Genomic DNA, 25,646 nt, shown 5'->3' on the forward strand with positions numbered 1-25,646 from the left:
CTCCAGCGACGGCTGCGTCACGCAGTTTTTCAAGGCCTACAGGTGAGGGCTGCCGGCCCTCGCGCCGGAGCCTCCCTGCCTCGACGCCCCTCGTGCCGGCGCTGGCCAAGCAGCCGGGGAAGCCGCCTGCCCGCCCCGCAGCGACGCCTGCGAGCGGGAGCCGGAGCCAGGCCGCGGAGGGCTCCCTTGTGCCCCCGTTGCCCTCCTCTCCGCACCGTGGGAGGCCTCAGCGCTTCCTGACCTTGCCCCTCTCCTCCATGTTCTGCCCAGGTCCTTCTGCTCGGAGCACCGCCCGGAGCAGGCGGTGCCGGTACCCCCAGACGCAGAAACCACTGTACCTCTATTTTCCAGGTTATTTCCCAACTTATTCTGGATTCTGCTGCGAGCCTATTTTAGCTCTACCAAAAAATCAGCATTTCTGTCTCATTGGAGAGAGGAATTCCCTGGCAGCATCGCAACTGAAATGTTCTAGGTACCCGACAGAAATGGGACAGATGAACATGGATTTAACGTATTAAGCCAGTGGCTAATGCTACAACAGGTAGGAGTCAACAAGAAAGCAAAAGACTTTACATAAGGACTATCACTGGTAGGACATAAAAAAGGAGAATACAGAAATAAGCAAGACAGTTGAGCCTGTGCCACTCTCACATGGTCCATTCAGTTTGATGGCTTGGGGTTTATCGCTCTCTAGGAGACACCTGAGGTTCAAACACTTGGAATATACTTGCGAGGGGAGTAACTAAGCCAGGACTTTAACAGAACCTGGGCAGGAAAACTTCCCGACCTCTAACCTGCCCCTTCGCGCCTACGTTGTGTGCACAGACAACTCTCCGGGCACACCCCGGTTGTTCCAGCTCTAAAGCAAGTGCTAATGCTGCTTCACCAAGTGCCAAGAGCAGCCCCGGTGTTTTGCTCCTAAACCACTCTCCACCAGGAACCTCCAGTTCCTTCAGGCGTAGTTGTTCAGAGAATCCAGACAAGAAGGTGACAAATCCTGTTCCTTCGGAAGAAAAGTCAGGGATACGTCCTGGAGTGCAGAAACTGAGTTTGCCTTTGACTACAGTCTTGACCCTTCAGCGCCCAGATATATCTGAACGTTCCAGCCAACACCAGAAAAAAAAATATAATCACTGCTGTAAGGAGCTAAAGGTGAAGGTTCATCAAATACAAGCAAACAGGAACTTCTCCAGCAACACCACAGTACTTCTGCAGGTATGTTTACGTACTCTCATGCCTGGCTTTTTAAGTTACAGTTTTCAAAGACTCCCTGTTCTGAGCTGAGGATTAGCTTACTTGATCCTGTTGCTAACGTTTACGTAGCATTTGGGTTTTAGCTTAATACTTTTCCTACGGATCCACTTTAGCAGAGACCGAGAGCAGGCACTAATGGCTTAATTTGTGAAGGGGTGCGGAAAGGGCCGTGCAAAAGCAAAACTTGTACCCATTAGTTATGTCTGTTCTTTGCTAGCCGAGACCCCTCGGCAGAGGCAAAGCACCTGTTTTGCAAAGGAGCCGATACACTCGATCTTAATTTTCGCTTCAGCCTTTTCCTTTTGCAGCCCCAGTATTTGTTCTCCGTGCTTCCCAAAACATGTGTCTCCACTTGAGAGTGCTGGTCCTCTGCTGCCCAAAACAGGCTCCCCTGCCTCGCGCCGGGAGCTTGGCGTGACCAGCCGCGGTGCCAAGCGGGAGCCTTCGGCCGACGGGAAGCCCAGGGGGCCCTGAGCTTTCCTGGGCCCAGCCTTGCGCACCGCGCGTGCCCTCGGCAATCGGGGTGCCTGAAGACAACGTGTCCATCATGAAATTGCAGACTAACCAAAGCAGAACAGAGTTTCGGCAGGGTTGTGAGCCTCTGCTTCATTTTTTTCCCTCTATGATGCAACAAAGTAAGTTTTATTTACATTTTGGTGTGTATATATTTGTGTATAAGAAACAAATGAGATACAACAGTAGCCAGGGCCCCGGGAGGAGGGTGTCAGGGCACGGGGCCGTCTCCCTCCAGCGCCCCAGCAAAGCCTGCCCTGCCCCGAGCCTCCTGCCCGCCCCAGCCCTGAGAGCGCCCCGGCGAGAGCCCCCCTGCTCCACCCCTGGGCCCCACTGCCCGACGTGTGCCTGGGGCCCCTGGGGGTGCGCACAGCCCCGCTGTGGGAACAGGCACCTGGGGAGGAGCGGGCAGGGTCTTCCCGTGCTCCACCGCGACAGGCTGTGTCTGGGACGCCTGTTCGCCCTGGGCTCTGGGGCTGTGGGCCACCCTGAGAGCGGACTGGTGTGCCCGAGGTGCCCAAGAGGCTCCATCCAAGCACCTGTGGCCGGAGAGCCCAGGTTTCGTGGCTGAAAGGCCAGGGTCCTGCACAGGCACCCGGTCACCACCAATGGCACAGCCATCGCATTCCCAGGCCTCCACGGCTGCTGCTACCGCCGAGCAGCATCGATGCGTCCCTCTGGACGCACACGAGGAGCACAAGAGCACCTCCCACGGCCTGGGGAAGCAAACGGGTTGGTGCTTGTGGCAGCCGGGGCTGGCAGTGGTGCCGCGAAGGCAACCGAGGCAACGGGAGCGGAGCAAGGCAGCGCCCGGCAGAGCTCTCGCGCTCCCCTCGCCGGGGTCAGGCGCCTTCCTCTTCATCCTGACGCCGGGGTGTCCATGGAGCGCTCTGGAGAGCCCTGGCCACAGACGGGACGCGGTTCCTCTTCCAGACGCTGCTCTGATGACCCTGCGGGAGAAGCGGGTCCCGGCTGAGTTTGGGGCGCGGGAGCCGGAGGCTCCCTGCCTCGACCGCCCTGGTGAGGCGGCGGCCGTGTCACAGCGGCAGCCGCTGATGCGGGGCAGCTCGCGGGCCAAATACGGGCACGAAAGCCCTGGGCTGCCCACTGTGACATGGCCACCGCCTCACAGGGCCGTGTCACCGCGTGCTGCTGTGACACGGCCGCCCCGGGCAGCGTATAAAGAGCCGCGCGGCGCTGGCAGGCCCAGGTTCGGAGGCATCACCTCCGAACGAGCTGGGGAGGTGGGGGGAGCGGGGGGGAGCGGGGGGGAGGGCAGGGGAGGACGAGAGGGGAGGGGAGGCGCGGGCTGGCGGGGCTCCCGGGGGGCAGCGGGTTCCCCTGCCTCGCGGCTCCGGGCTCCGGCAGGTAGCCCAGGGCTGTGCCGCCCCCCTGGTCTCACCCGGGACCCGCTTCTCCCGCAGAGCTGTCAGAGCAGTGTCTGGAGGAGAAACCCCGTCACGTCTGTGGCCAGGGCTCTCCAGAGCGCTTCACTGACCGCCCCGCATCCAGGATGAAGAGGAAGGCGCCTGACTCCAGCGAGAAGGGTGAGGGCGTCGTGCCCGTCGCCATGGCTCCCTGTGTCCCGCTGCCTGGCGCGGTCACCCGGAAAGGCCGGGACCGAGCCAGGGCCTCGGGGGAATCTTGCGGAGATGCTTCCCCGGCCTGGCGGGGTGCTCACCGGTGGCCGCGTCTGCTCTCGCCCCTCCAGCGTGCATGCTGTGCCGCCGGGTGGATGTCAGCGCTGAGGTCTGCGGGCCGACGCACAGGGAGCAGGGGCTGTGCGTCCACGAGTTCTGCCTGGTGAGCTGCCCCAGGGGCTCCCCCTGCTCTCCCCAGCAACGGTCCCTCCGAGCTCCCTGCCGAGCTCCGGGACCTTCCTGCTTTGCAGTATCTCGCCAGCGGGCTGGAGCAGCGCGGGACCGAGCAGGAAGGGATCTGCGGATTCTTTCCTGCAGACATCAAAAAAACAATAAAGGCGGCAGCCCGGAAGGTGAGGACCCGGCAGGGACGGGCAGCTTTGTGCCCAGACCCCTGGGCCTTTCCCGGGGTGTGGGGCTGGCCGTGGAGACCCAGCGCAGGTCACCCACGGGGGCTGCTGTGCTCTTTGCAGAGCTGCTTTGCTTGCGGCGAGCGTGGTGCCACGATCAACTGCCAGGGGAAGGATTGCAGCCGCAGCTTCCACCTCCCCTGCGCCTCCAGCAATGGCTGCGTCATGCAGTTTTTCAAGGCCTACAGGTGAGGGGTGCCGGCCCTCGCGCCGGAGCCTCCCTGCCTCGACGCCCCTGGTGCCGGCGCTGGCCAAGCAGCCGGGGAAGCCGCCTGCCCGCCCCGCAGCGATGCCTGCGAGCAGGAGCCGGAGCCAGGCCGCGGAGGGCTCCCTTGTGCCCCCGTTGCCCTCCTCTCCGCACCGTGGGAGGCCTCAGCGCTTCCTGACCTTGCCCCTCTCCTCCATGTTCTGCCCAGGTCCTTCTGCTCGGAGCACCGCCCGGAGCAGGCGGTGCCGGTACGCCCAGATGAAGAAACCACCTGCATCATTTGCATGGAGCGGGTGGACGAAAAGCTATCGTTCGGCACTCTGGTGTGCCCAGCGTGCCGCGGGGCCTGGTTTCACCGGGGCTGCATCCAGGTAGGAGGGCTTCCCTCTCCCGTGGGCACAGCCGGGGCCCAGCAGCAGCAGCGCCCCGCTAACGCCGCTTGTGTCTCTCCCGCAGGGGCAGGCTAGCAGCGCTGGCTGGGAGTGCTTCCGGTGCCCCCAGTGTAAAGACAAGAGAAAATTCCTGCCAGAAATGTTAAAAATGGGGATCTTTGTCCTGTTCAGGTTGGTTTTCTGCCACCCTCGTGCCGGGCTCCCGAGACAGACGGCACAAGGGCTGTGCCGGGCCAAGGGCTCCCGAGGCAGTCCTGGCCCGCAGGGCTCCTGCTCGTCTGGGCTCCCGCTTCCCCGCGGAGTTGGAAGCGGGGCGGGAGGCCAGGAGAGCAGGGACGTCCTGCAGGTGCCCGGCGGGGGAGGCTCAGGGCTTCCCCTTCCTTCTCCTGCAGACCACCAGCCTGGGAGGAGACGGGGCAGTACGAGGAGCTTTCCGAGAGGCACAGCCAGTGTGACGCCGGCCAGTGCCTCTATCAGGAGGGCAGGCAGCAGGCGCAGGAAAGCGGGTACGTCACCAAAGCTGCACTCCGGCAGCTGCCGCTGTGGCAGCAGATGCCGTCGTGCCGGGAGCAGGCGCTTAGCGCAAGAGCTCTGCCGGGCGCTGCCTTGCTCCGCTCCCGTTGCCTCGGTTGCCTTTGCGGCACCACTGCCAGCCCCGGCTGCCACAAGCACCAACCCATTTGCTTCCCCAGGCCGTGGGAGCTGCTCTTATGCTGCTCGTGTGCATCCAGAGGGACGCATCGACACTGCTCGGCGGTGGGAGCAGCGGTGGAGGCCTGGGAATGCGATGGCTGTGCCGGCATAGGCCCCGGTAAGAGGCAAAGCACCCAGGTGCCCCCAGGCTCGGGCCAGGGCCAGGCAAGGGCTCGGGGCCGTGCTGCTGACTTTCCCACCTCCCCTTATAGCCCCCAGCGCACTGCCAGAGCCGTCTGCTCCCAGCACCGACAGCAAGCCAGGAGCAGAGGCGTCCTCCAGCCCTGCTGCCCCCGCCAGCGCAGAGCCGGACCTGGCCAGCTCCAGCACCAGCACCACCAACCAGGATGAATCTGAGGCATCCTCCAGCTCAGCTACACCTGCGAGCTCAGAGTCAGACCTGGCCCGCTCCCAAGCCAGCAGCCAGAATGAATGCAAGGCATCCTCCGGCTCAGCTACACCCGCGACCTCGGAGTTGGACCTGGCGAGCTCCCGAGCCGGCAGCCAGGAGGAATCAGAGTCGTCTCCTGGCTCCCTGGCTCCCGAGAGCAGCCCCCAGGCAGGACAGCCAGGGCCAGAGCGACGGCCAGGACGCTCCCGTCTGTTCCGCCGGCCGCAGCATCCTTACAGGCGGCCCTGAACACCCCGCAGGACGAGTCGCGTGCCAGCCCCAAGCAGTGGCACCCCTACCCTACCCCTTGCAGAATAAAATTGCTACCTAACCTCAACCGTGCTGGGAGATGAGACTTTTCTTCCTTGGCTTCCTCCCCCGCGGCCTCTCTGGGGGGCTGGTTTGGGGGAGGGGACCAGTGGGGCTGTTCTCCCTCCGGCTGTTGGCAAGACCTTCCCCAGAGCTGGCGAGCGGCTTGGCCACGTGCCTCTGGCCTTGCTGGCCTCAGGAGGCCGGGTGGGTTGAGACGGAGCCAAGGGTGGCTGTGGGGAGCTGAGGAGCCAGGGAAATCATGGGCTTCCTTTGCGTGACAAGAACAGTTCATCACGCTGGTCACCTGTGCAGCACCCTGGCCTTTCGGCCATGCAGCCTGGGCTCTCTGGCCACAGGTGCTTGGATGGAGCCTCTTGGGCACCTCGGGCACATCAGTCCGCTCTCAGGGTGGCCCACAGCCCCAGAGCCCAGGGCGAACAGGCGTCCCAGACACAGCCCTTCGCGGTGGAGCACAGGAGAATCTATGAGCGTTAAGGATGAATTATTGAAAGGAAAAATAACAAGACACCAAAAACATTTCTGGAGACTAAAGGGGACTTTTTTACCTCTGCCACACACCACAGAAACCCAAGTCTCTATACAGCAGACGCAAAGAAAGGGGAAGTTTTGCTCACGAAGTTGGAGATACCTGTTCCAAAACAGGGGGATACCAGAACATGGTGAAATTCAGGCACTGTGTTAATCTTAGCGCTGGTCTTTGGGCAACAGTCTTACAGGCTAAGCAGTCACTGCTTATTTGGCTCGCTGGCTGCCCGGGAAGCGGGACACCAGCACGTCTGTGCAGGCATGCGACAGGGGAGATCTCCTTCCGCCCCGTTTCCACGCGAGGCTCTTCACCTGGGGATACACGTTCCCGTGCGCAATCCTGACTCCCTGGGGAACTAGTTAACTTAAAAAAACCAGCAAGGAGACAGTGTGTCAACGTGAAAGCTTCCTTTCGCCCAGCAGCTGTCGTGGAGGACAACCTGCTCCGCCTCTGAGTGCGGCCACTGGCACGGCCACCCTGCGCCCGGTCGTGCCACGTGTGGCTGTCTTGGCGCAGAGGTGCTGCTGGCCAGGTGGGCCGAGCCGAGCTGAGCCAGGCTGGGTTGGGTCGAGCCGAGGTGGGCCGAGCCGAGCTGGGCCGGGTTGGGCCAAGCTGAGCTGAACCGAGCTGAGCTGGGCTGAGCCGAACTGAGCTGAGCCGAACTGAGTTGAGCCGAGCCGAACTGAGCCGAGCCGAGCCGAACTGAGCCGAGCCGAGCTAAGCCGAGCCGAACTGAGCCGAGCCGAGCTAAGCCGAGCCGGGCCGCCGCTGCCCTCCCGCGGCCGCGCGGTGGCGCCGTCCTGCCGGGCCGGGCAGGGCCGGGCCGGGCCGCCCCCGCTGCCGCCGCGGCCTCCCGCGGGACGCGGCCGGGCTCATGGCGGCGCAGCGCGGCGCCCGCCGGCTCGGCGCGCTCGGGCTGCTCTGCCTGCTGCTGCCCGCCGGTGAGCGCGGGGCCCCGGGCGGCCGCTGCGGCGCCTGGCTCGCGGGCGCGGGGAGGCCGGGCCTGGCGGCGGGAGCCGCGGCGGCCCCGGGAGGGTCTCCCCGCCGGGCCCGGGCAGCTCCCGCCGGCGAGGCCGCGTCGCGCCCGGGCTGGGGGCGCCCGAGCGGCGGCGGGGGCTGAGCGCGGCGCGGCCCGGCCGGGGCTCGCCGGGGGGAAAGGCCGGCGGGAAGCGCCGCGCCGCGGGGCCCCCGAGTCGGCTGCCGAGCAGCGGCGCCGGGGAGCGGTGCCGCGGGCTGCGCAGCCCGGGCCGGGCCGGGCCGGGCCCGAGGAGGAAAGGCAGAGGCGCCCGCAGGCTTTGCCGAGCGAGGTCTCCCCGGAGGAGAAGCGTTCCTGGCGCCGAGTGCACCGGTGGCTTCACCTTCTCCGGTGTAGCAAATTCTGCGCCCACACATCTGCTTGATGGAAATTAGGAGGCAGACTGAATGTATACAGCAGGCATTCATTTTAATCACCAGATAACAAAGATGTATAGTTTAATGGTTAACACCATGTAATCTCAGAGTTTGCTGCCCACACTACCTCAGCACATTTCCCTTGGCTCCTTGCTCCTCTGTATGAGCAGGCTGTGTCTCCCAGGCAAGCACTGCTCGTTTTGGGGAAGGGGTCTCCTCACGCAGGAGGGTGCTGTGGGGCTCGGCCTTGTATCGAGCAGAGGGGCAGGGGCCAGACAGCTTGGAGGAGGGGAGACTGGGGAGAGAGGTCCTGCTTCCGCCCCGGCTTGGCCTGGCTCCCTTCTGGCAGTGGCCATGGATTATAGGGGTGGGGAAACGGAGGTGCAGGGCAGCAGGATGTGCCGGGAAGGGCAGTTCCGTGTCTCTGGGCTCCTGGTCCGGTCTCCCCGGGGTTTGGGACAGAGGTTAACCCTGCATTGGCCCTTCAGGTGTTCCTCAGCCATGGCCTCCAAGCCTCCACAGCCAGTCCCACACCCCCGGGAAAGGCCCAGGGATCTGGGCACAAAGCTGCCCGTCCCTGCCAGGTCCTCACCTTCTGGGCTGCGTTCTTTATTGTTTTTTTGATGTCTGCAGGAAAGAATCCGCAGATCCCTTCCTGCTCGGTCCCGCGCTGCTCCAGCCCGCTGGCGAGATACTGCAAAGCAGGAAAGCAACAGCCCCCATCAGCGACATGCGGTAACTGGAGTCTGGACAGCACACAGCATGCACCAAGATGGCAAAGCCTCAGGCTGTGCACCTGAACTAAAGGAGAGCCCTGCAGAAATAACGTCCGCTTGGTCATGAAGCCCCATGGCCGTGACCTTGACCCTAAATGCAGTGGGGACTCCCTTTAAGGCCCCAGGGGCCCAGAAACAGCTAGCATGGCGCTTCCACCCTGGTGCCAGGGGAGCCGCACTACACAGGCTGCCATTGCGTGGCACCGTGATAATGGTGCAGGCACCAGGGCCACACTTACTGGACGGTCCCATGCCTCAGGCCTCTAAAGAGCTCCCTCTCCCCAAGAAGATGGAGCATGGTGACTTCCACCCTTACAGGGCTGTCACTTGCAGGGGACACAGAAAGGTACAGCATGGCAAAAGGCCAAGTGAGCACAGACCATGGCTCTTGTTCCAGGGAGGCCATGCTGCTCTAGGCAAAATGGGTGCTCAGGAGCCGCAGGGAATACTTACCTGCATCGTGGGCCCTACCTGCAGAGAGGTGCCAGCATCCAGGGTCCCTTGCCTTTTCCTCCCTCTTGGGTGACTTGCAGCTTTGTTGTTGTTCGTGCTTGGTTTTTTTTTTCACAGTGTCTTTTTTTCTTATGTTTTTCATCTTTCACAATGTTGTCTGTAGTTTTTTTCAGAAGTAAGATTTTTTTCACTTTATCACAGCATGTTACTTGTAACTGGAGTACTCATGGACAGCTTCCTAGAGTGACACCATTCACAAGAAATCATTTACTATTTGGTGTAGTCCACAAATCTAAAAAGAAATATTTTTTAAATCTTAGTCTTTTTGTAATTCTTTAGCTAGATGAAACAGGAGATGCTGAGGTCACAATTTTTTTCAAAGATTTCCTAAATGTCTGAATTGTACAGGTAAGTCAGAACACTGTGTTCATTACCATGGGAAAGGGGAATTAGTGATTGAGGAGATTTTCACTTCCCACCAGAACCTCTCCCCAGCTCTCCCCTCTGTCCTTCTTACCAAAACCTCTCCCCAGCTCTCCTATCAGCACTACAACCTCTTTCCCCGTGTGTCCCTCCAGCAACTCCTGTTATAGCGGTACCAATTTCTCTCCTCAACAATTCCCAGTCAGTTTCTGACATCATCTCTCACCTCAGCAATTCTTAATACTTATCACTGTGTCACCCACCAGTGCTTTCCACCAAAGCCTGTCTCTCTCATCTCAGTACTTCTCTCCAAAAGCTTCTCCCTCTCTCACCTCTGCGCTTCCTGACAAAACTTTTCTGTCTTGCCTCAGTGCTCCCTAACAACACTTCCCCACTTTCTCTCACCAGCTTTTCCTGAGAAAAACTTTCTCCCTGTGTCCTCACCTCAGCGCTTCTCCACAAAACCTTTCCCCTCACACCTTGGCACTTCCACTAAAAACCGTCCTCCTTTTCTCCCACCTCAACATTTCCAGACAAAACCGTCCTCCTTTTCTCTCACCTCAACGTTTCCGGACAAAACCTTTCCCTCTTTCTCCCACCTCAACATTTCCCCAAAAAACCTTCCTCCCTTTCTCTCACCTCAGCATTTCCAGACAATACCTTTCCCCCTTTCTCACCTTAGCATTTCCTGATAAAACCTTTCCCCCCTCTCACCATAGTGCTTTCTACCAAAACCTTCCCCCCCTCTCACCTCAGCACTTCCTGACAATACTTCCTCCTCCCTCTCACTTCAGGACTTCCCGCCAAAACCTTTTGCCCCCTTTCTCACCTCAGGGCATCTCAAAAAAACTTTATCCACTCAAACCTCAGCACTTCTTGATAGATCTTTCCCTCCTCACCTCAGCAGTTCTCTGCAAAACCTTCCCCCACCACCTCAGTGCTTCCGGACAAAATGTTTTCCTCTTTCTCACCCTCAGCACTTCCAGCCAAAACCTTTCACCCTCTCACTCTGTGCTCCTGAAGAAAACTCTTCCCTTGTCTCTCACCTAGGCAGTGCCTGCCAAAATCTTCCCCTGCTCTCACCTCGGTGCTTCCTGACAAAAATCTTCCCCTTTTCTTACCTAAGCATTTGCCGCCAAAACCTGCCCACCGTGTCCCCTCAGCTCTTCTCACCATAACCTCTCACTGCCATTGCGGGAGACCCTCGATGTTTCCACAAAACCCTCTCTCAATTTCTACCCTCAGCACTTCTCACCAAAATCTCTGTCCCCCTGTCTCCCCTCAGCAATTTCTCCTACAGCTGTCCTCAGTTCTTCTCTTAGCATTTTCTACCAATACCTGTTGCTGTCTTCCCCTCAGTGCTTCCTACCAAAGCCCGTCTCAGCACTTCTCACAAAAACCTTTCCATCTTTCTGTCAGCACTTCCCGCCAATACTTCTAGCCCTACATCCCTCCTCAATGATTCTCACTAAACTTGTCCTGCTGTCTCCAGTATCTTGTTATCTTGTTACTTCTTATTCTATATACTCGCCCTGTGGTTATGGAATGTCTGACCTGATGCATTATCTAAAAGCTTAAGCCTACTTCTACATAGGGTCTATGGGTCAATGCTCAGGGATCTTGTTTGGAAAAGTTTTCCACTGAAACAACTTTTTTCGTTGTTTTTGGCACATTGTATAAATACTATACTGCATTGCGTCATGATTTATACTGGGAAAAGCAGGCTGAAAATGCTGCCAAGTACATTTAAGTGACAAGCCAAAGGTTGTGGTAGGAAAATTTCTGCATTAAAAGCCATCCTCTCAGGTGGAAACAAAACAAGAGCTTTGGTTTTGTTTTCCTCCTCCAATTTCTCGCCCTCCTGCAGCTAATAAAATCATATAGCTTCAATGAAGTTGAAATATTGCCACCTCAGAAAGCTGAAGTTCCCACTAAAGAAAGTTCCCATTAGCTTGTGCTATAGCTTATCCAAGCTGTCTACCACCCAACAGACATCCCATTCTCCAGCCAGCATGGGAAATGGATTGAACAAGAGCCAGTCCTTTGACAGAATCTCCAAACACCTTGTGGTTCAGGGCAGAGGGGCTGGAACACATTAATTAGTTTTTGGGGTATTGTCACATCACTACAGTGTTGGCTTGATGTCCCCAGAGCCAATGTGCATGCAAGAGAACACATATTGTCCATCCTTTAGTAATAAATCTCTCCAGGAAGAGAGGCTAGAAAGTGGAAAGCCTTGTTAAAATGAGCTCTCTGCAATTCCTCAATGCTGATCAACTTTTCCAACCCTGTTTTTGCCTGTTCATCCTCTGCCTTTCTCCAGTCACTCTCATTTGTTTCAATTTGGGTCCAAACAGGACTGGTTTCTGCTGGGGTCAGTTAGCACACAGTCAGCTCCTGCCTTAAAATGACTGAACCGTGGAACAAAGCCAGACAGGAATGGTCAGAAATAGGCTGCTGCTTTGATTCAGATGGAACTGATTCTAGCTATTACTGTCATGAAAATTCCTGTATTTACTGTCAGCAGTAAACAGAGACCTGGGCTGTGTACCCTGGGCTGCTCCAGAGCAACAGTGCCACAGCAAAGCAGCAGGCACATGCTTCTTAAACTTCATAGACAATTAGTAAGGAAATACAATTTTTAAAATTATTATTAAAAAAGCAGGAATGATAATGAATTAAAATCTTGTACCACTGATAAACTTAACTGGTTAATTAACTCCAAGTTTTAGAATTCATAAAAATCTTCTCTTCCTTTTCAGACATCACACAGTCAGAGGGATAAGGCAACAGAAGATACTTTCCTGTAAAGTCAGAAACAGTTTTTGAACAGGTTAAAGATTCTGCAGATACAGATCAGTTGGACGCTTGACTTGCAGAAACCACTGCATACTGACCAAATACGTTCCTTCTATACTGATAGTAATTAAGTCTCTGGACTGACTCAAACAGCTACAGGCTACGGTGACTTGCGTACTTCAAACCTACTTTACTGAGTCCAACAGTGTTAGCCTGATTTAGACTAGCTGAGGATCTGCCTCTACGTTATATGTTTTGGGGATTCTGTTCATAGTCTTACCAGAATTATCCTATTATCCCTTAATCTAAAAATCACTAGTAAGCAAAAGACAAGCATTCAGAGTAAATACCTGTTTTCATTTTCATATTAATGTTGTAATAGTTTCACAGTAGGCAATGCAATATCATTACGACCTATCTTTGGGCAGATTCACTCCCTTTGTGAGTCAAACGCGTTCTTGAACCATTAAACGTGTGCTGTGTTCATTTCTTTTTATTACTCTCTCTTACTTTATGAATGTCAGCTCCAAGGTGGTAGAAGGATCATTAGTTATACATTTAATTTTCACATCTGGCAACTCATGGCAAGATGAAGGACAAAACAGTAACACGGGGTGACAGAAACCAGTAAAGATATACAATACCATTGCCATTCTAATAATTCTGTGCAGAATTGACCACAGGAAGGACTGATGTGAAACCTGTAGAAGACCATTGGGCCAAATTTACTCTGCGTTTAAATTCACTCAATTAAATCATTACTTGTCTTAATGTTCTTTAAAACTGTTTGTCTTTTTTCAAGCAGTTGAGCATCTTAAGGATTAAAAAAAACATGAATGATATCGTGCTTCACTGTCAATGACTGACATTGTCATTCCACAGCTATGATTATAAATATTGTCAGGCTGCTTATATTGAATACACAGGCAAATAAACAAAAATGCACTGTTCAATTTACAATCATCTGCATGTGAGAAAGAAAACAGGAAGACACAGTAATGAACAGGTATTTTTGATTGATGAAATACAACCTGCCAGTTTCTTAACCACTTTCAAATTATTCATGTCCCAAGGGAAATCAATTGGATTGCTAGATTAGAAACATAACCATACAGAAGAAAAGAGTATTGTCATCTGTAGTATAGCTCTACTGAGATGAGTAGTAGAAATACTGCATTTTATTAGGGATTGCCTATACTTTCTATTGTTTATAGTTCACAAACTACCAAAGAAAAGCATACTAGTCATTCACTGATGATAAACATTTAAATTTATATGAACAGATCAAACATGAAACTGAAATATTTTAATAGCAATACTCTGTTACAGAAGAGTTGTTCCCCTGTTTTTGCTTTAGGTATATTTAACCTGATGTGCCACTTTCTCTGGTAGTCAACTACGTACAAGCAGCACTAAATAAAAAGCAAACACAGTAGCTCTCAGCAACTATCTGACTCTTTTATATATATATTAGAGTTCACATAACATCAGCCTAAGTTTGTTCTCAGAAACAAAAACACTCTGGAAGACACACTTATCTCTGAGGACTACAAGAACAGACATACCAACAAAAATGGGAGACATTCTCAACACTAAGGCACCATAAAATTAATACTAGATTATGGCTAAAATCTTACTTGACTACAGCACTGAGTGAGCTGTTCGCAGTGACTGTTCCTATGTTCAAAACAACCAGCTACTGCCAGGACCCTGAGAGCACTGACAGGCCTTAATGGCCCTTACCAGCCTTACCTGGGCTCTCCCCCCACACCCTCTGCCCAGGGCCCAGGAGCTCCATTTAAGCTCAGGCCTGGGCCTGCAGTCCCTTCCTCAGCTAAGCTGTAGGTGTGCCTGTCTCCAGCTGTGTCTGGCATGGATCCTGTTATCAGGACCCTGACCGGTGCACGGACTTCCCAGCCTGACATTGGAGGGCTCCTGGCCCTCTGTCCCTTAGGGGGGCAGCTGCCCTTACTGCTCTGCGACATCTACAACATTAGTGAGTTCTGTGTTTAAGATGCTTTTACTCCAGTGTGGTTGAGTACAGGATTTCTTTTTTCATTTTTTTAAGGAGGGAGGGATCTTAGAGGGCAGTGATGGTGTTTAATCACAGAGGAAAAGTACAATATAAATGAAGATGAGTTCACACTTCCACTATGGAACACCATTTTCAGATTGGCCTTTCACAATTGTTCTTTGTGGAAATTATTGTCATGATAGTTCTAAAGGGAGAAAACCAGATCTAGTTGATGTAGGATGTTGACAACTCCAGATTTACTATCACTCAAGCTGAGAGAAAAAATCCTATTATTTCTGACACAGGCCAGACTAGGTCCCAGAGTATGTGAGCAGCATACAGCATGATCCAGAACCCACTTCAATTGGGGGATTTAGTTAGGCTTTGCATCAAGCATACTGTTGGCTACAGGTTTTGCGGTTGTGCTTGCTCGGTCTTGAGTCAAGATTCAAGAGCATTCCAACCTCTGGAAGACATTCAAGCACATGTCTAGAGCAAAGAGATTGAAGTACAGGCGTTTCTCAAAAAAGGCCTCTGTAAGATCTGTAGCTTGTTTTTAAAAATAGAGACTTTGCTGGCACTTCATGTGGACCTTTGCCTTTATTTACTTTTAATCTGCTAAGACCTCATGAATTCAAAAAATGAAGCATGGCTCAGGTATGAAAGAGCTCTGAGCAAAAAAATCCCAAGCCCCGGAAGCTTAGAACAACAAAATCAAGACAGACAAAACTTCAAATGATGCCCTGGGCAAAACTGATAATAAAACAGTTTAAGAAATATCTCTGTACTGAAAAAACTAGAAAGATTGTGTTGCTTGTATTATAACAAGCTCCTTGTTCACTAGTTATAAAGGCAGGCCCTACAGCCACTCTACCAGTGTTACCTCTTGCTGGGCTGTGGAGCACCAGCTATGCTGTACAGCGCATGCAGGGACACATCGCTGCTTTGGTCTGGCAACAGTAACGCCGAGAGAGCCATCCCAGAGCTGGGACCAGAGCTCAGGGAGGTCCCAGCTGACCAAGCCTCTCCATGTCTGGCTTCCACTGAGAGGGGACACACACCCACAGCAGATGGTGTACTCAACCCTAGAACTGTCAGGTACTCAGCAGTGCTTAATATGAATGCTTGAAAGTTATGTTCCTGGCTTGCTTTTGCACTGCCTAACAGAAATAATGATCTGTTCCCAATGTTTGTCAGATCCCCACCAATACGAAGGAATGCTCTCACTTCTTCTCCACTTCCCAATGTTTGTCAGATCCCCACCAATACGAAGGAATGCTCTCACTTCTTCTGCACTGCCCATCGTAACAATAGACAGATTGGCGAAAGGGGAGAAATCTGGAGGGGGGAAGGAAATGGGGCCCTCTGACCCAGAGAGAGGATGGGAGAATTACTGGGCGGAAAGGCAAACAGCACAGAGCCAGAAGTCAGCAGAGAGGAAGCTGTCTCAGAAATCTAATGAAGACCTTGTTTTTTGAGGATCAGGTGTAGATTGAAAGTGCTATTAAATTCCCAAGTGCATTTGGTACTGCAATTGGCTGGCCACTGCAGCTTTGCAGCTACTCATTCCATTTCCGGTGTTACTAAGAGAGAGGCAAAACCAAAGGGAGTAGAAGGATCAGCACTAGAAAACACACTGTGGAGTCAGGAATATAGTTCAAGATTTCTAAATGTCAGTCTTCATCTTCTGCCATCAAAAATCTGTATTGCCTCATGCCTGAAACAGAAAAGCAGTCTTGGAGAAATGGACTTTACCCCTGCAGCAGTCAAAGTTGTGATACACAACTCCCTTGTACCAAACTTCTTATGAATGACCAATAATCCTTTTTTTCCACTTTTGTTTGCCTAACTGGAGATACTTAAGTTAACTTCCAGATATGCCAAGCTTTGTCAGCTGTAAATCAGAAACAGTGCTACAAGATAAGTAAGAGCTTTGAAGTAAAAAACTAGACCTGATTCACTGATATTTGTGAAACACTTATACTACTATGGGAATGCTACAGGAAGAAATTAATCGTATTTTTTCACACCAGGCTCCCGAGTACCGAAAGGTAGTTGGGGCACCAGGCTTTTTCTTCATTTAAATAAACAAACAAACCAATAAATAAGTTCCATAGAAACCAAGCACAGTTCACAGGCAGGAGAAAACTTTTACTTCTCAAGCCTTCTAAAGCCGATGGAGCCCAATATTTTTCAAAATGCTGACTGTGGCTTTCTACTAATGTGTTTTATAGCATGTATTGCTACTGTCAGATTTATTCCAGTGGAACGATCCATGACTGTAAAAAGAAGCTTGTGCATATGTAGTTGAACTTGGGCTCTGCCTCAGAACCAAAGTTAAAATCTAGGTTCTTATTAGGGAAAACTTCTAAAACAGTAGTTCATTTGTTGTCCATTTTAAATATACAGGGGCACAGTCACATCTTTACTTCTGTCAGTTTTCTTTTATTTTCTGAAAGGATGAGTAGCTCCAGCCTTCCACATCATGTCCTTCAGAGACACAACACAAAAAGCACAATGGCTACCCTCCATTTTTAAGTTGAATACCTGCATCAGAAGATCTTTAGAATAGCAGTTGTCTCTTCAGCTGGTGAAAACATACTTCTGTGGAAAAAGGCTGTTAGAAATTAGCAAAAGAAAGCATATAAGTAGATAAGCTCCCTCAGGTTTTTTTCCTGTCCTGATACTTTGATCTTAAGATTTGCCTTCCTAGTGGAACCATCAGCATAGTACACACATACCACTGGAAATAAGAGCAACTGCATTAATATGTAGTCCTCACTGATTAATACTATACCAGAGTTAACTTTCGGCCTAGTCACTGACGTGCTCCCACACACTTGAGATCTAATACTCTGTTAGGCAGGCTTAAAACAAAAAACTGTCCAGAACTTTCCTTCTCTGGGGACACAGGGATCCTGCAAACAGAATCCAGGATTGCTATGACCGCTGTTGCGCACTCCTCCAAGCTTGTGTCTGTTAGAAGGTACATGTATCAAAGAATTTTTTCCCCTAAGCCCTCGTATCACATAACTGTTAGAATAGCAACAATGGGTATTAGAGTACTTGTAGACAGCTGAGCCTAAACGCAGAGATGTCTTTTCAAATGCAATATGGAAAAGTAAACACTGATCTATAAACCCTGTGCTATTTTGTCCGGTTAATATAATGCTATATGGGAAAGAAAACAAATCCAAGATGAGAGCAGTTTCCATCAATACAAAGCAATCATCAAGCAGAGAAAAGTGGTAGCAGGACTCTGTTTGCTCAATCTAGTTTATTTAAAGTAACTAAACAAACATTAAATAGGTGGCAGAAGCCTAAATGCAATCAACTTTTCACTGCTGCATTTGGTTTAAAAAAATAAAAATAAAAAACTAAGTGGATGGTAGAAGAACATACTGCCAAAATTTTTTAAACTTTATCACAAACTTGTGGATCACAATTCATCTTGCAGAGATAAAATCTTGCACCTACCATTCCTATGGCAGTAATGTTTCTTTGATATTAATATGGTTGAAGAATTCAGGACATCCATCTTGAAATGTTTCAGCTAAAATTCATTTTTTTCCATCCTCGCCTCATACTGTCTTTCAGACCGTTTCCTACGGTAAACGTCATCTGCCAGAAAAAGATATTGTATTAGCAATTTCCAAGAGCATGATGGTACTAAATGTATAAAGTCTATCATCTCCTTTTAAATTTTTCAATCCCATTTCCTCTTGCAGACACTGACAGGCAACTGAACATTAAAGCTAACATGAATCATTTTTACCTCTTAAAAATAGCTCATTCTTCCTCCCATCTAGGCTAAAGCTCTTCCCCTCGGTCTCGAGGAAATGTTCTTACAAGAAAATGAAGTTTCCAGTGTGATAATTTCTTTTATTTTTAATTACTCTCATGGGAAAGTAGACAATTGCCAAACTAGCTGAAGCCAAAGGTTAAATTAAATTATAGACACAAAGTCCAATGCCTATGGTCTGCTAGCATGGCTTCAATATTCTGGCTTTTCTTAAAAGCAAATAAATATACACAACTTCAGTCATCTTAGCCATCCTGCCTGCCTACCCCCTCCCCAAAATATCCAACCTTAAAGGTGATGGAAGTAAAAGTAATCCAGTGATTTCTGCTTGTAGTTGTTAGAAGTCCAAAATAACTGTTATTCTGAAGATACACTTGACTCAGAAGCACTGTTCCGGAAGGCCCTGACCATATCAGCAAGGAACAGAGACAGTGACCACAGTTACGAAACTGTATCCCTGCTTTGATGTGGTATCAGCAAGGTCAAACAACTGTATAAAGGTAGAATTCTCCCATTTCTACAAAAATCCTTTCCTTTCTCCTTCAGGGAATGGAAGTGGCATACGCAGTAGAAAAATAACTATAGGTACAGTGCTTGTGAGCTGAAGGAGCAGATTACTGTTCAAGAGGTGTAGAAGCCTTAGACCTATATTTTACTGCAGCAGTAAGCCATAGCTTATCTTTGGCCAGATAAAAACCTCTCACTGCCCACCCCCCCAAATTTACCATTTTGCATGGATTATTGAGCAGCAATAAGGTTAAACTACACAATTTCTATTACTGTATTACAGTATTGCTTAGGCATGGCATTCTTTGCAAGACGACAAGGCTTGTGTTAAAATGTAACGGATGCTACACAGCTGATACACTTTAGTTTCTAATCTGACTTTAGTGCTATACATGTATGTATGCCAAAGAAAATATTAAGTTGAAAAAAAAAGACTGCAAACCCAAGCATTCAAAAGTGAGCATGAGAAGCAGAGTGATTTTGTTTGCAGGGAGGGTCAGCTGTGGAAACTGTATCAAGCTGTTTTATTCTATAGGAGAATCACAAATAGATTTCCCATGAAAACTGAAGTATTTTCACATAACACACAATAGAGCTGAAACATTACAGTTCCTTTTTCTGATAGTGAGACTTCTTAAAGGGAAAAGTGCACCACAAAAAAACCTAAATGCCCCAACTTCTAGAAACTGCCATTAACTGAAAAAAGTTATGACTCATTTTCATACTTTGTTTTCAATTATACTTTAAGAAATCCACGTTTCAGATGAACCCACACCTAAATTCTGACAAACCAAAAGAGACTTTTTCAGGGTTAAAAATCCTAGTTTAGTATTGTAAACCCAATATTGGGGGCTGGGGAAGGTGCACAGTCTCTCCTACTACTGCTAGAGAGGCAGAATCTGGAGTGCAGAACCCACACTAGCGGGACAATCGGCTGACTTTCTGAATATCTTTAAAGTCCTCCAGGTCAGGACACCACACCAGACCCTCCTCGCTATTCCTTTTTTTTTTTTTTTTTTTTTCCTCCTTTCCTCTCTTCAAGCAGAATCGTCTACATTATGTTGACCTCTAGAGATGCCGTGGAGCACAATACCGGATCAGAGCACGTGGCTGATCCAGGACTGCCAGAGCCTTTAGCTAAGAAAGGAGCTGTGCGTGCGGGGAGGGCAGTACGCCGTCAGTCACGCGTCGGCAGCGAGCACCCCTTCTACAGAGCCCCGTGTGGGGACGAGCCGCCGCCCTGTGACCCTCACTTACAAAACGTCTCCTTGCCGATACGGACGTTAATCATGAACCACTCCATCGCTCCCCCGAGCACAAAGAAGAAGGGCAGGAACCGGTAAACACCGAAACGCTGCTTCCCGGGCACCAGCTGCAAGAAGCGCTTCACCTTCTTGCTTACCAGCATGACCGGGTCCGGGGCAGCGACTTCAGGAACTGATTAAAAAACAAAGCAAACCAAAACCAAAACAACAACAAGGAAGCGGGGGCGTATGAAAGGAGGAACGCAACGTAAAGCAGCCCCCAACGCGCCGAGGCCAAACCACACCGCGAGGAGGAGCCCTCGGCACCCGCGCCCCGGCCGCTGTGGGGGGCACGGCGAACAGAGCCGCAGCCTCCCGCCCGATGGGGGCAGAGTAACGGGGCGCCCAGCGCCGACCTCGCCCCCACCCCCCCGCAGCTGCAACGGCTCCCAACGGCCGTAACCGCCCCCGCCTTTCTCTCCGACCCCTCCCCGGACGGCGGAGCGCGCAGCCAATCAGCAAAGGCGCCTCGCGCGCGACCCCCCCCCCGCCCCCCCGCATCGCGCGCCCCTCACCTCCGGCGAGAGCGGCCGGGCAGAGCAGCGCGAGCCCCGGCAACAGCGCCGCGGGAGGGCGTGCTCCGCCGCCACGTGACGCCGCCTCGGGCAGCCCGCCTCGCCCGATTGGCGGGAGCCGCGCCGGGGGGCGGGGCGGGGCCGGGCAGCGGCGGAGGGGCGCCCCCCCCGCCCCCCCCCCCACGCCTGAGGCTGGCGGGGCTCCGCGGTGACAGACAGCGGCACGAACAGGCCCCGGCCCGGCGCCGCCGCTCCGCCCGCCTCGCCCCTTCCCCGGCGGCAGCCGCCGCCGCGCCCTTCGCGAGCGCTGTGCCCGCTGCCCCCCGCCGCGGCCGGGGGCGGGGCGGGGCGGCGGCCCGGCCCCGTCGCGGGGCGGCGGCGCGGATTGGCCGGCGGCGGCGCGGCGGCGGGCGGCGAGGAGCGCGGCGGCGGCGGCGCCGCAGCCCCGGCAGCCGTGTGCCGGCTCCCCCCGGGCAGCGCGGCGCGGCCGGGCCCATGGCGGCGCTCGGCAGAGCTCTGCGGAGAGGCGGCGGCGCCGGGTCGCGGCTCCTCGCCGTGGCCGTCTCCTGCCAGAGCTGCCGCTCCAGGAGCGGCCCGTGCCCCGGGGACGGCGGCCACGGCCAGCCCCCCGCGGTCCCCGGCAGAGCCCGGCGCCACGCCGAGCCCGGCCCCGCCGCCGGCAGCCAGCCCGTCCCGGCCGAGGGAGCCGACACCAAGACCTACCTGTGGGCCCGCTACCACGAGATGAAGAAGCTGGTGTACGGTAAGGGCCGCCCCCGGGCGCCGGCGTTGCCACGTCCTCCCGGGCTTTCCTCTCTCTTTTTTTTTTCCCCTTGCATTTGGTGCCTTTCCGCGCGGCAGCGCTGGGGATGCGTCCGCGGCTGTGCAGCCGCCGGGGGGCGGCGGGGTTTGTCCCGGCAGTGCCATCTGCCTGCCTGGTCGCTCCCGTCCGGGCTGTCTCTAGGCCGATCGTTTCTTTTCGCCCGAAATCGGGCCCTGGTCTCCCTTTCCCCATCAGCGACTTTGGTCTGAAAATGCGCTGTTGCTGGTCTCGGTGTTTGAGGACGTGCAGAATATAGGGGGCTCCTGCACAGTTGGCCCCCCTCAGTTCGGGTATCGTTGTGGTGGACGGCCTGACTGAAGGGCTTGTTATGTTTTTCCCTAATTTGCCATTGTCTGGCAGACAGAAATATGGCTAGACTAGGACAAATAGTCAGTCGTCTTGTCTGATGTGAAGAGTCCAGCAGGGTTCAACGTGTAAGCCATTGGCCTGAGAGCGAGCGTGGAGAAGACCGATGCTACAGCTGCTGAGTTGTCTCCTGGTCCTGAACTACTGGTCTGAGTTCAGTTTGTGCTGCTGATGTGAAATGCCTTTCTCTCATACATGCGTGTTGTTGCTCCTCTGACTGAGATGTTACTTGGGTCCATCAGGTATGGGATCTTCGACGTCTTGCTGAGCAAGGAGGAAACTCATGCCGCTTGCTGGATCTGTCCATGTATAAAAACAGGATGGTGGTCTTTCGGGCAGCAGCAGATCTTTGCTGTATTAAATTCTCAAGATGTGAGACACTAGCTTTAACGGCATGATGCCAGGGAAATTTTTCTTCTCGATTTGTCAGTTCTTGTAACATCGAAGGTAAGCACCGTAGACATCTAACTAGTGTGACTTTGTCTCTGCTGTTAAATAGCTCCCTGTTAGCTCTTTGTTTATGTCAGGCCTTGGTAAAGGAAGGCAGGCAGGCGTCGGCCTCTAGAGGAACCATCTTGCTATTCGGAGATTGGCATGTTCTGTCACTGATTCCTCCCCGCCTGCCAGTACATGAAATTTGACATAAAATCTAGAGTCCTTTGTGACACACAGATGTAAAGAAATTGGCCGCTGATCCGTTGGCATCCTCTGTCTCAGCCTGTTGTGTTCCAGCTTTTGCAGGGTATGTGTTCCTTTGCCTGATCCACTAAAGGAAGTACAGTGTGTCGACAAAGTGCTGCAGCTTAACGTTAAGTCCCTGCAGTAAGACTGCGTTGTGGTTTTAGCCCTATGACTTGAAAGAAATTTCAGCTTGCAAGAGTTGCAGTGATGTTTGGACCTTAATATCCTCAAAGTCATTTTTCTTTTCCGTAGTGGTATAAATGCAAATAGGTCAATATCGTGGTCTCTTGGCAAAATGCTCGCTTTATTACGCAACAGATTATGGTGTCTGTGTTCACGTAGTTACAATTTGGAGTGCGTGTGGTAGAGCTGTTTCTCTAGATGGAGAATTAATCAGCAGGACTAAAGATGCAAGATGAAGTTAGATGAAATAGCCCATTTGTAGACAGAGTAGATGCTTTACAAATCTTCAGGTGATTGTCTGATGTTACACGATGTTAGCTAAGGAGGCCCTCGTTTGTTTAAGTAATAGCTCCCCAAACCGAAATTTCAAGACTGTACTGTTATTCAGGTCTTGTCAAGAGAAGGCATAAACAAAGTTGGTCCAAGTTGGTTTTGACTGCTGCTTTGACAACTAAACTGAGTTGTGCCAAATCTGGCATCAGTCTGTTCCTTTGTTCTCCTTCCTTTCTAACTTTGATATAAAAATGAGCCTCCGTGGTTGGACTAGGGATTCGAAAGGTTGGTTGTGTTGAAAACATTGTCGCCCTTTGATCCATCAACGTCAAGGTTAAGAAGATCTCTAAAAAAATCTGTGGTGCCATCTACTCCCACAGTCTCTGAAACTCCGCCTTTTTATTCTGTCAGTTATCGCTCTCAGTTTTGGGAAAGATGTCCCTGTCAGTAGAATTTATTGTGTGATTTCAAGCCAGGTTTTGCTTACAGCCTACATTTTTGCACAGAGCAGATTCCAGTGGTAAATCCTGATTGAGCTGGATAGGGAAAGGTGTGTAGGAAGAGAGCATCTTGGGTAGGCAGCAAAGCTTAGTGGTGGTGCAGGTTTGGTAGCAAGAGCTGACACATCGGAAGTCCTCAGCTTTGCAGAAGTGCGCTTCTATGTTCTATCCATTGTGAAGGCGGTGATACAAAAACATAGCTACGCCAACTGTGCTGTTTTTACTTATTTAATATAGTTTCTTTTAGTACGTTGCAGTCCAAATACTGTAAATACTGAAAAACCGATTGACTTCATACTTGCCATTCAGATAAGGAGACTGCAATATCTAGGTATTAACGACAGAGAGCCTAGAACAGTTTGAGAAACGCACCTCTGGGAAAATGAGCAGTATATGCTTTAAGGTAAAATCTCCCTGTAGGGTTGGGCCAAGGGAAGTCATTCTCTCCATTATTTGTTTCCCCTCTATCTTTTGCAAGACTGACTCTTAAGATGGTATTTCATTCCCTGTAATAATTTAAGAATACTGCTTTTACTTAATGTGATTTTCTTTCTCTGACAAAAGAGTCAGGACGATGGTGTAGTTCAAGACTTACGGTATTTTCGTCTGATGATACCCAAAATGTCAGGGAAGGATGTTCTGTTTTATTAGTAAGCAATGTCACAAGTTTTGCAGCCTAGGAAACATACAATCTTGAAACTCAGTGGAGCTGGAAAGCAAGTGAAGATTTGGCTGTGAGGAAATGAGTATGTTTTTCCTAGGTCTTTTAAACTTGTAGCTAGCTACAACAAATCAGATTTCCTGAGAAAACTTTAAAGTAATTGTTACCTTCTTGCCTCCATGTGGCAAGCTTGAGTGAGGTTAGATGCCAGAACTGCTGAGAACATCGACAAGTTTGCAGTAAGGATGGTGCGAATTTGGTTAGGCATTGGTAACGCTGGGGATGTAGGTTAGAGTTGGTTCTTGCTCTTTTTAGTTTATGCGGATCAAGAGATATCTTTGCTTCTAAATCAAGTTGCAAGCCACAGTCAGTAGCATGCTCCATCGCATCGGGTACGTTGCGAGAGAAGCCACTTTGGCGCGGCTGTTCCACCGGCGATTCCAGCACAGCGGAGAGGCGGCTTTTGCAGTCTAGCACATCTTGACTCTGATTGGGTTCCGTATCTCGAGCGGGCGTAAAGACTAAGGCCCTAGCTCTCTGACCTGCAAGTCACTTAGTTATTGCGCATGTTTTGCAAGTTGTGGCATCTGCTAGTTTGAGCTGGCATGGGAGATCAGAAATAGCACCAGTACTGGGAGTGTGACCAGTTACACTAACTTCCAAGTTCTGCCTTCCTAAATATAAAGGCCTTTGCTTGCAAAGAACGGTGGTACAGGCATTTGTCCAGTGCCTTTGTGAATACAAAAAATGTCGTTTTTGAATAAAATGGTGTTTTTTAGTATTACTTTTGGTTCCTGTAGATTTCATTTGAGAGAAACCCCAAAGTATTTAGGTGTAATTGTTTGAATTGAAGATGGTGCTCCAAAGTATTTTGCAGTGTTCTTTTAACCCTGTTCCTCTGCCATTTCATACTCCTTACGTAATACTTCTGCCTGCCGAGGCCAAGCCTGCCCTCCCGGGAGAGGTGTCTGTTTTGGCTTGTTGAAATGTGTGGTAGGCATTGCCATGAAATAGGGCAGAACAGCACTTCAAAAGGCTGAAGAGGTACTTTGAAGTGGGAAGGAGAAAACTGGCTGTTTGCCTTTAGAAAGCAAGCGTGCAAAGGAACTTTTTGATTTATGAAGAAGATGGAGAATTGTGGCCGTGTGCTTTTTAGTATTGCTCTTTTCCTCGCTGGTAAATGAAAGCTAGTCTTACAAAGAAGTTAGTGCAGATATCTGCTACAGTAGACCTCTGGGAGTACAAAGGATGTGAGAGCTGTGTATAAATTGCCTTTTTTACGTATCATTCTTAACCAGCATGCTGGCTGTGAGGCTGAGAGAAAAAGCGTTTCCTGTGCGATAGCATCGGTACCCCTGGGAGCTCAGTGAAGCACCTCCCTGACTGGATCATTTCTCAAATCAGACAGGGCCATGTGGTATCTCGAGGTCTCCAACAGTCGTTCACCCTTAATTACCTGCATTTGTTTCCATCTCCGCTGTCATGCTGGGAATTGAGTGTTATTACTTTGTAGCAATTGTGGGCTATTGCCTGGGAAGAGGCGCTTGTGCTGTCTGAGGAGATGCCAACTTCAGCAGCTAGCTGTTCAGTGATTCGTGCTAGCAAAACAAAGTGGAAGACGTTGTGTGGTTACCTTGCATTTATGTCCAAGCGTAAAAACGGTGCGTGATCGTACATGCCTTCTTGTGGTCTGTCTGACTTTGCTGTTGAGGTTCGTCATGCATTATAATTGTGAGGGGGCTGGACGTTGCTGAGTGCTATATATCTGCATGGATATAAAGACACTTCCCTAAAAAACAGCAGAGTTGCAAATC

The 25,646-nt window shown here is 51.6% G+C and overlaps 3 protein-coding genes, 1 long non-coding RNA gene and 1 other non-coding gene across 6 annotated transcripts in view; 4 read left to right on the top strand and 1 right to left on the bottom strand.

The window, feature by feature from the left end:
• Window positions 1–3,074: 3,074 nt before the first annotated feature.
• LOC135329583 (PHD finger protein 7-like) lies at window positions 3,075–4,486 on the top strand. Its single transcript, XM_064518524.1, has 4 exons — window positions 3,075–3,314; window positions 3,479–3,570; window positions 3,659–3,760; window positions 4,234–4,486. Exons 1-4 carry the CDS (start codon window positions 3,281–3,283, stop codon window positions 4,285–4,287), a joined length of 282 nt encoding a protein of 93 aa, XP_064374594.1. The 5' UTR covers window positions 3,075–3,280; the 3' UTR covers window positions 4,288–4,486.
• Window positions 4,487–4,495: 9 nt separating this feature from the next.
• Window positions 4,496–5,838, top strand: LOC112984568 (PHD finger protein 7-like). The gene is made up of 4 exons (XM_064518523.1): window positions 4,496–4,588; window positions 4,810–4,923; window positions 5,110–5,228; window positions 5,323–5,838. The coding sequence occupies exons 1-4, from the start codon at window positions 4,557–4,559 to the stop codon at window positions 5,748–5,750; spliced, it is 693 nt and encodes a 230-aa protein (XP_064374593.1). The 5' UTR covers window positions 4,496–4,556; the 3' UTR covers window positions 5,751–5,838.
• Window positions 5,839–8,494: 2,656 nt separating this feature from the next.
• Window positions 8,495–12,978, top strand: LOC135329647 (uncharacterized). Its single transcript, XR_010391193.1, has 2 exons — window positions 8,495–9,389; window positions 12,167–12,978. It is a non-coding gene; the product is annotated as an uncharacterized LOC135329647 (long non-coding RNA).
• Window positions 12,979–17,475: 4,497 nt separating this feature from the next.
• Window positions 17,476–20,706, bottom strand: LOC112986957 (uncharacterized). Its single transcript, XR_010391192.1, has 2 exons — window positions 20,346–20,706; window positions 17,476–17,838 (listed from the first exon to the last, which is right to left on the bottom strand). It is a non-coding gene; the product is annotated as an uncharacterized LOC112986957 (transcript).
• A 30-nt stretch (window positions 20,707–20,736) lies between these two features.
• Window positions 20,737–25,646, top strand: part of NT5DC2 (5'-nucleotidase domain containing 2) — a 32,411-nt gene continuing 27,501 nt past the window's right edge. For both annotated transcript variants that reach the window (XM_026106529.2, XM_064518705.1), the window contains exon 1: window positions 20,737–21,108. In XM_026106529.2, the coding sequence (XP_025962314.2) occupies window positions 20,841–21,108 (268 nt within the window). In that variant the 5' untranslated portion in view covers window positions 20,737–20,840. The remainder of the gene's footprint in view (window positions 21,109–25,646) is intronic.

This window comes from Dromaius novaehollandiae, chromosome 12, assembly GCF_036370855.1.
Source record: "Dromaius novaehollandiae isolate bDroNov1 chromosome 12, bDroNov1.hap1, whole genome shotgun sequence".
In the NCBI taxonomy this organism is placed as follows: Eukaryota; Metazoa; Chordata; class Aves; order Casuariiformes; family Dromaiidae; genus Dromaius; species Dromaius novaehollandiae.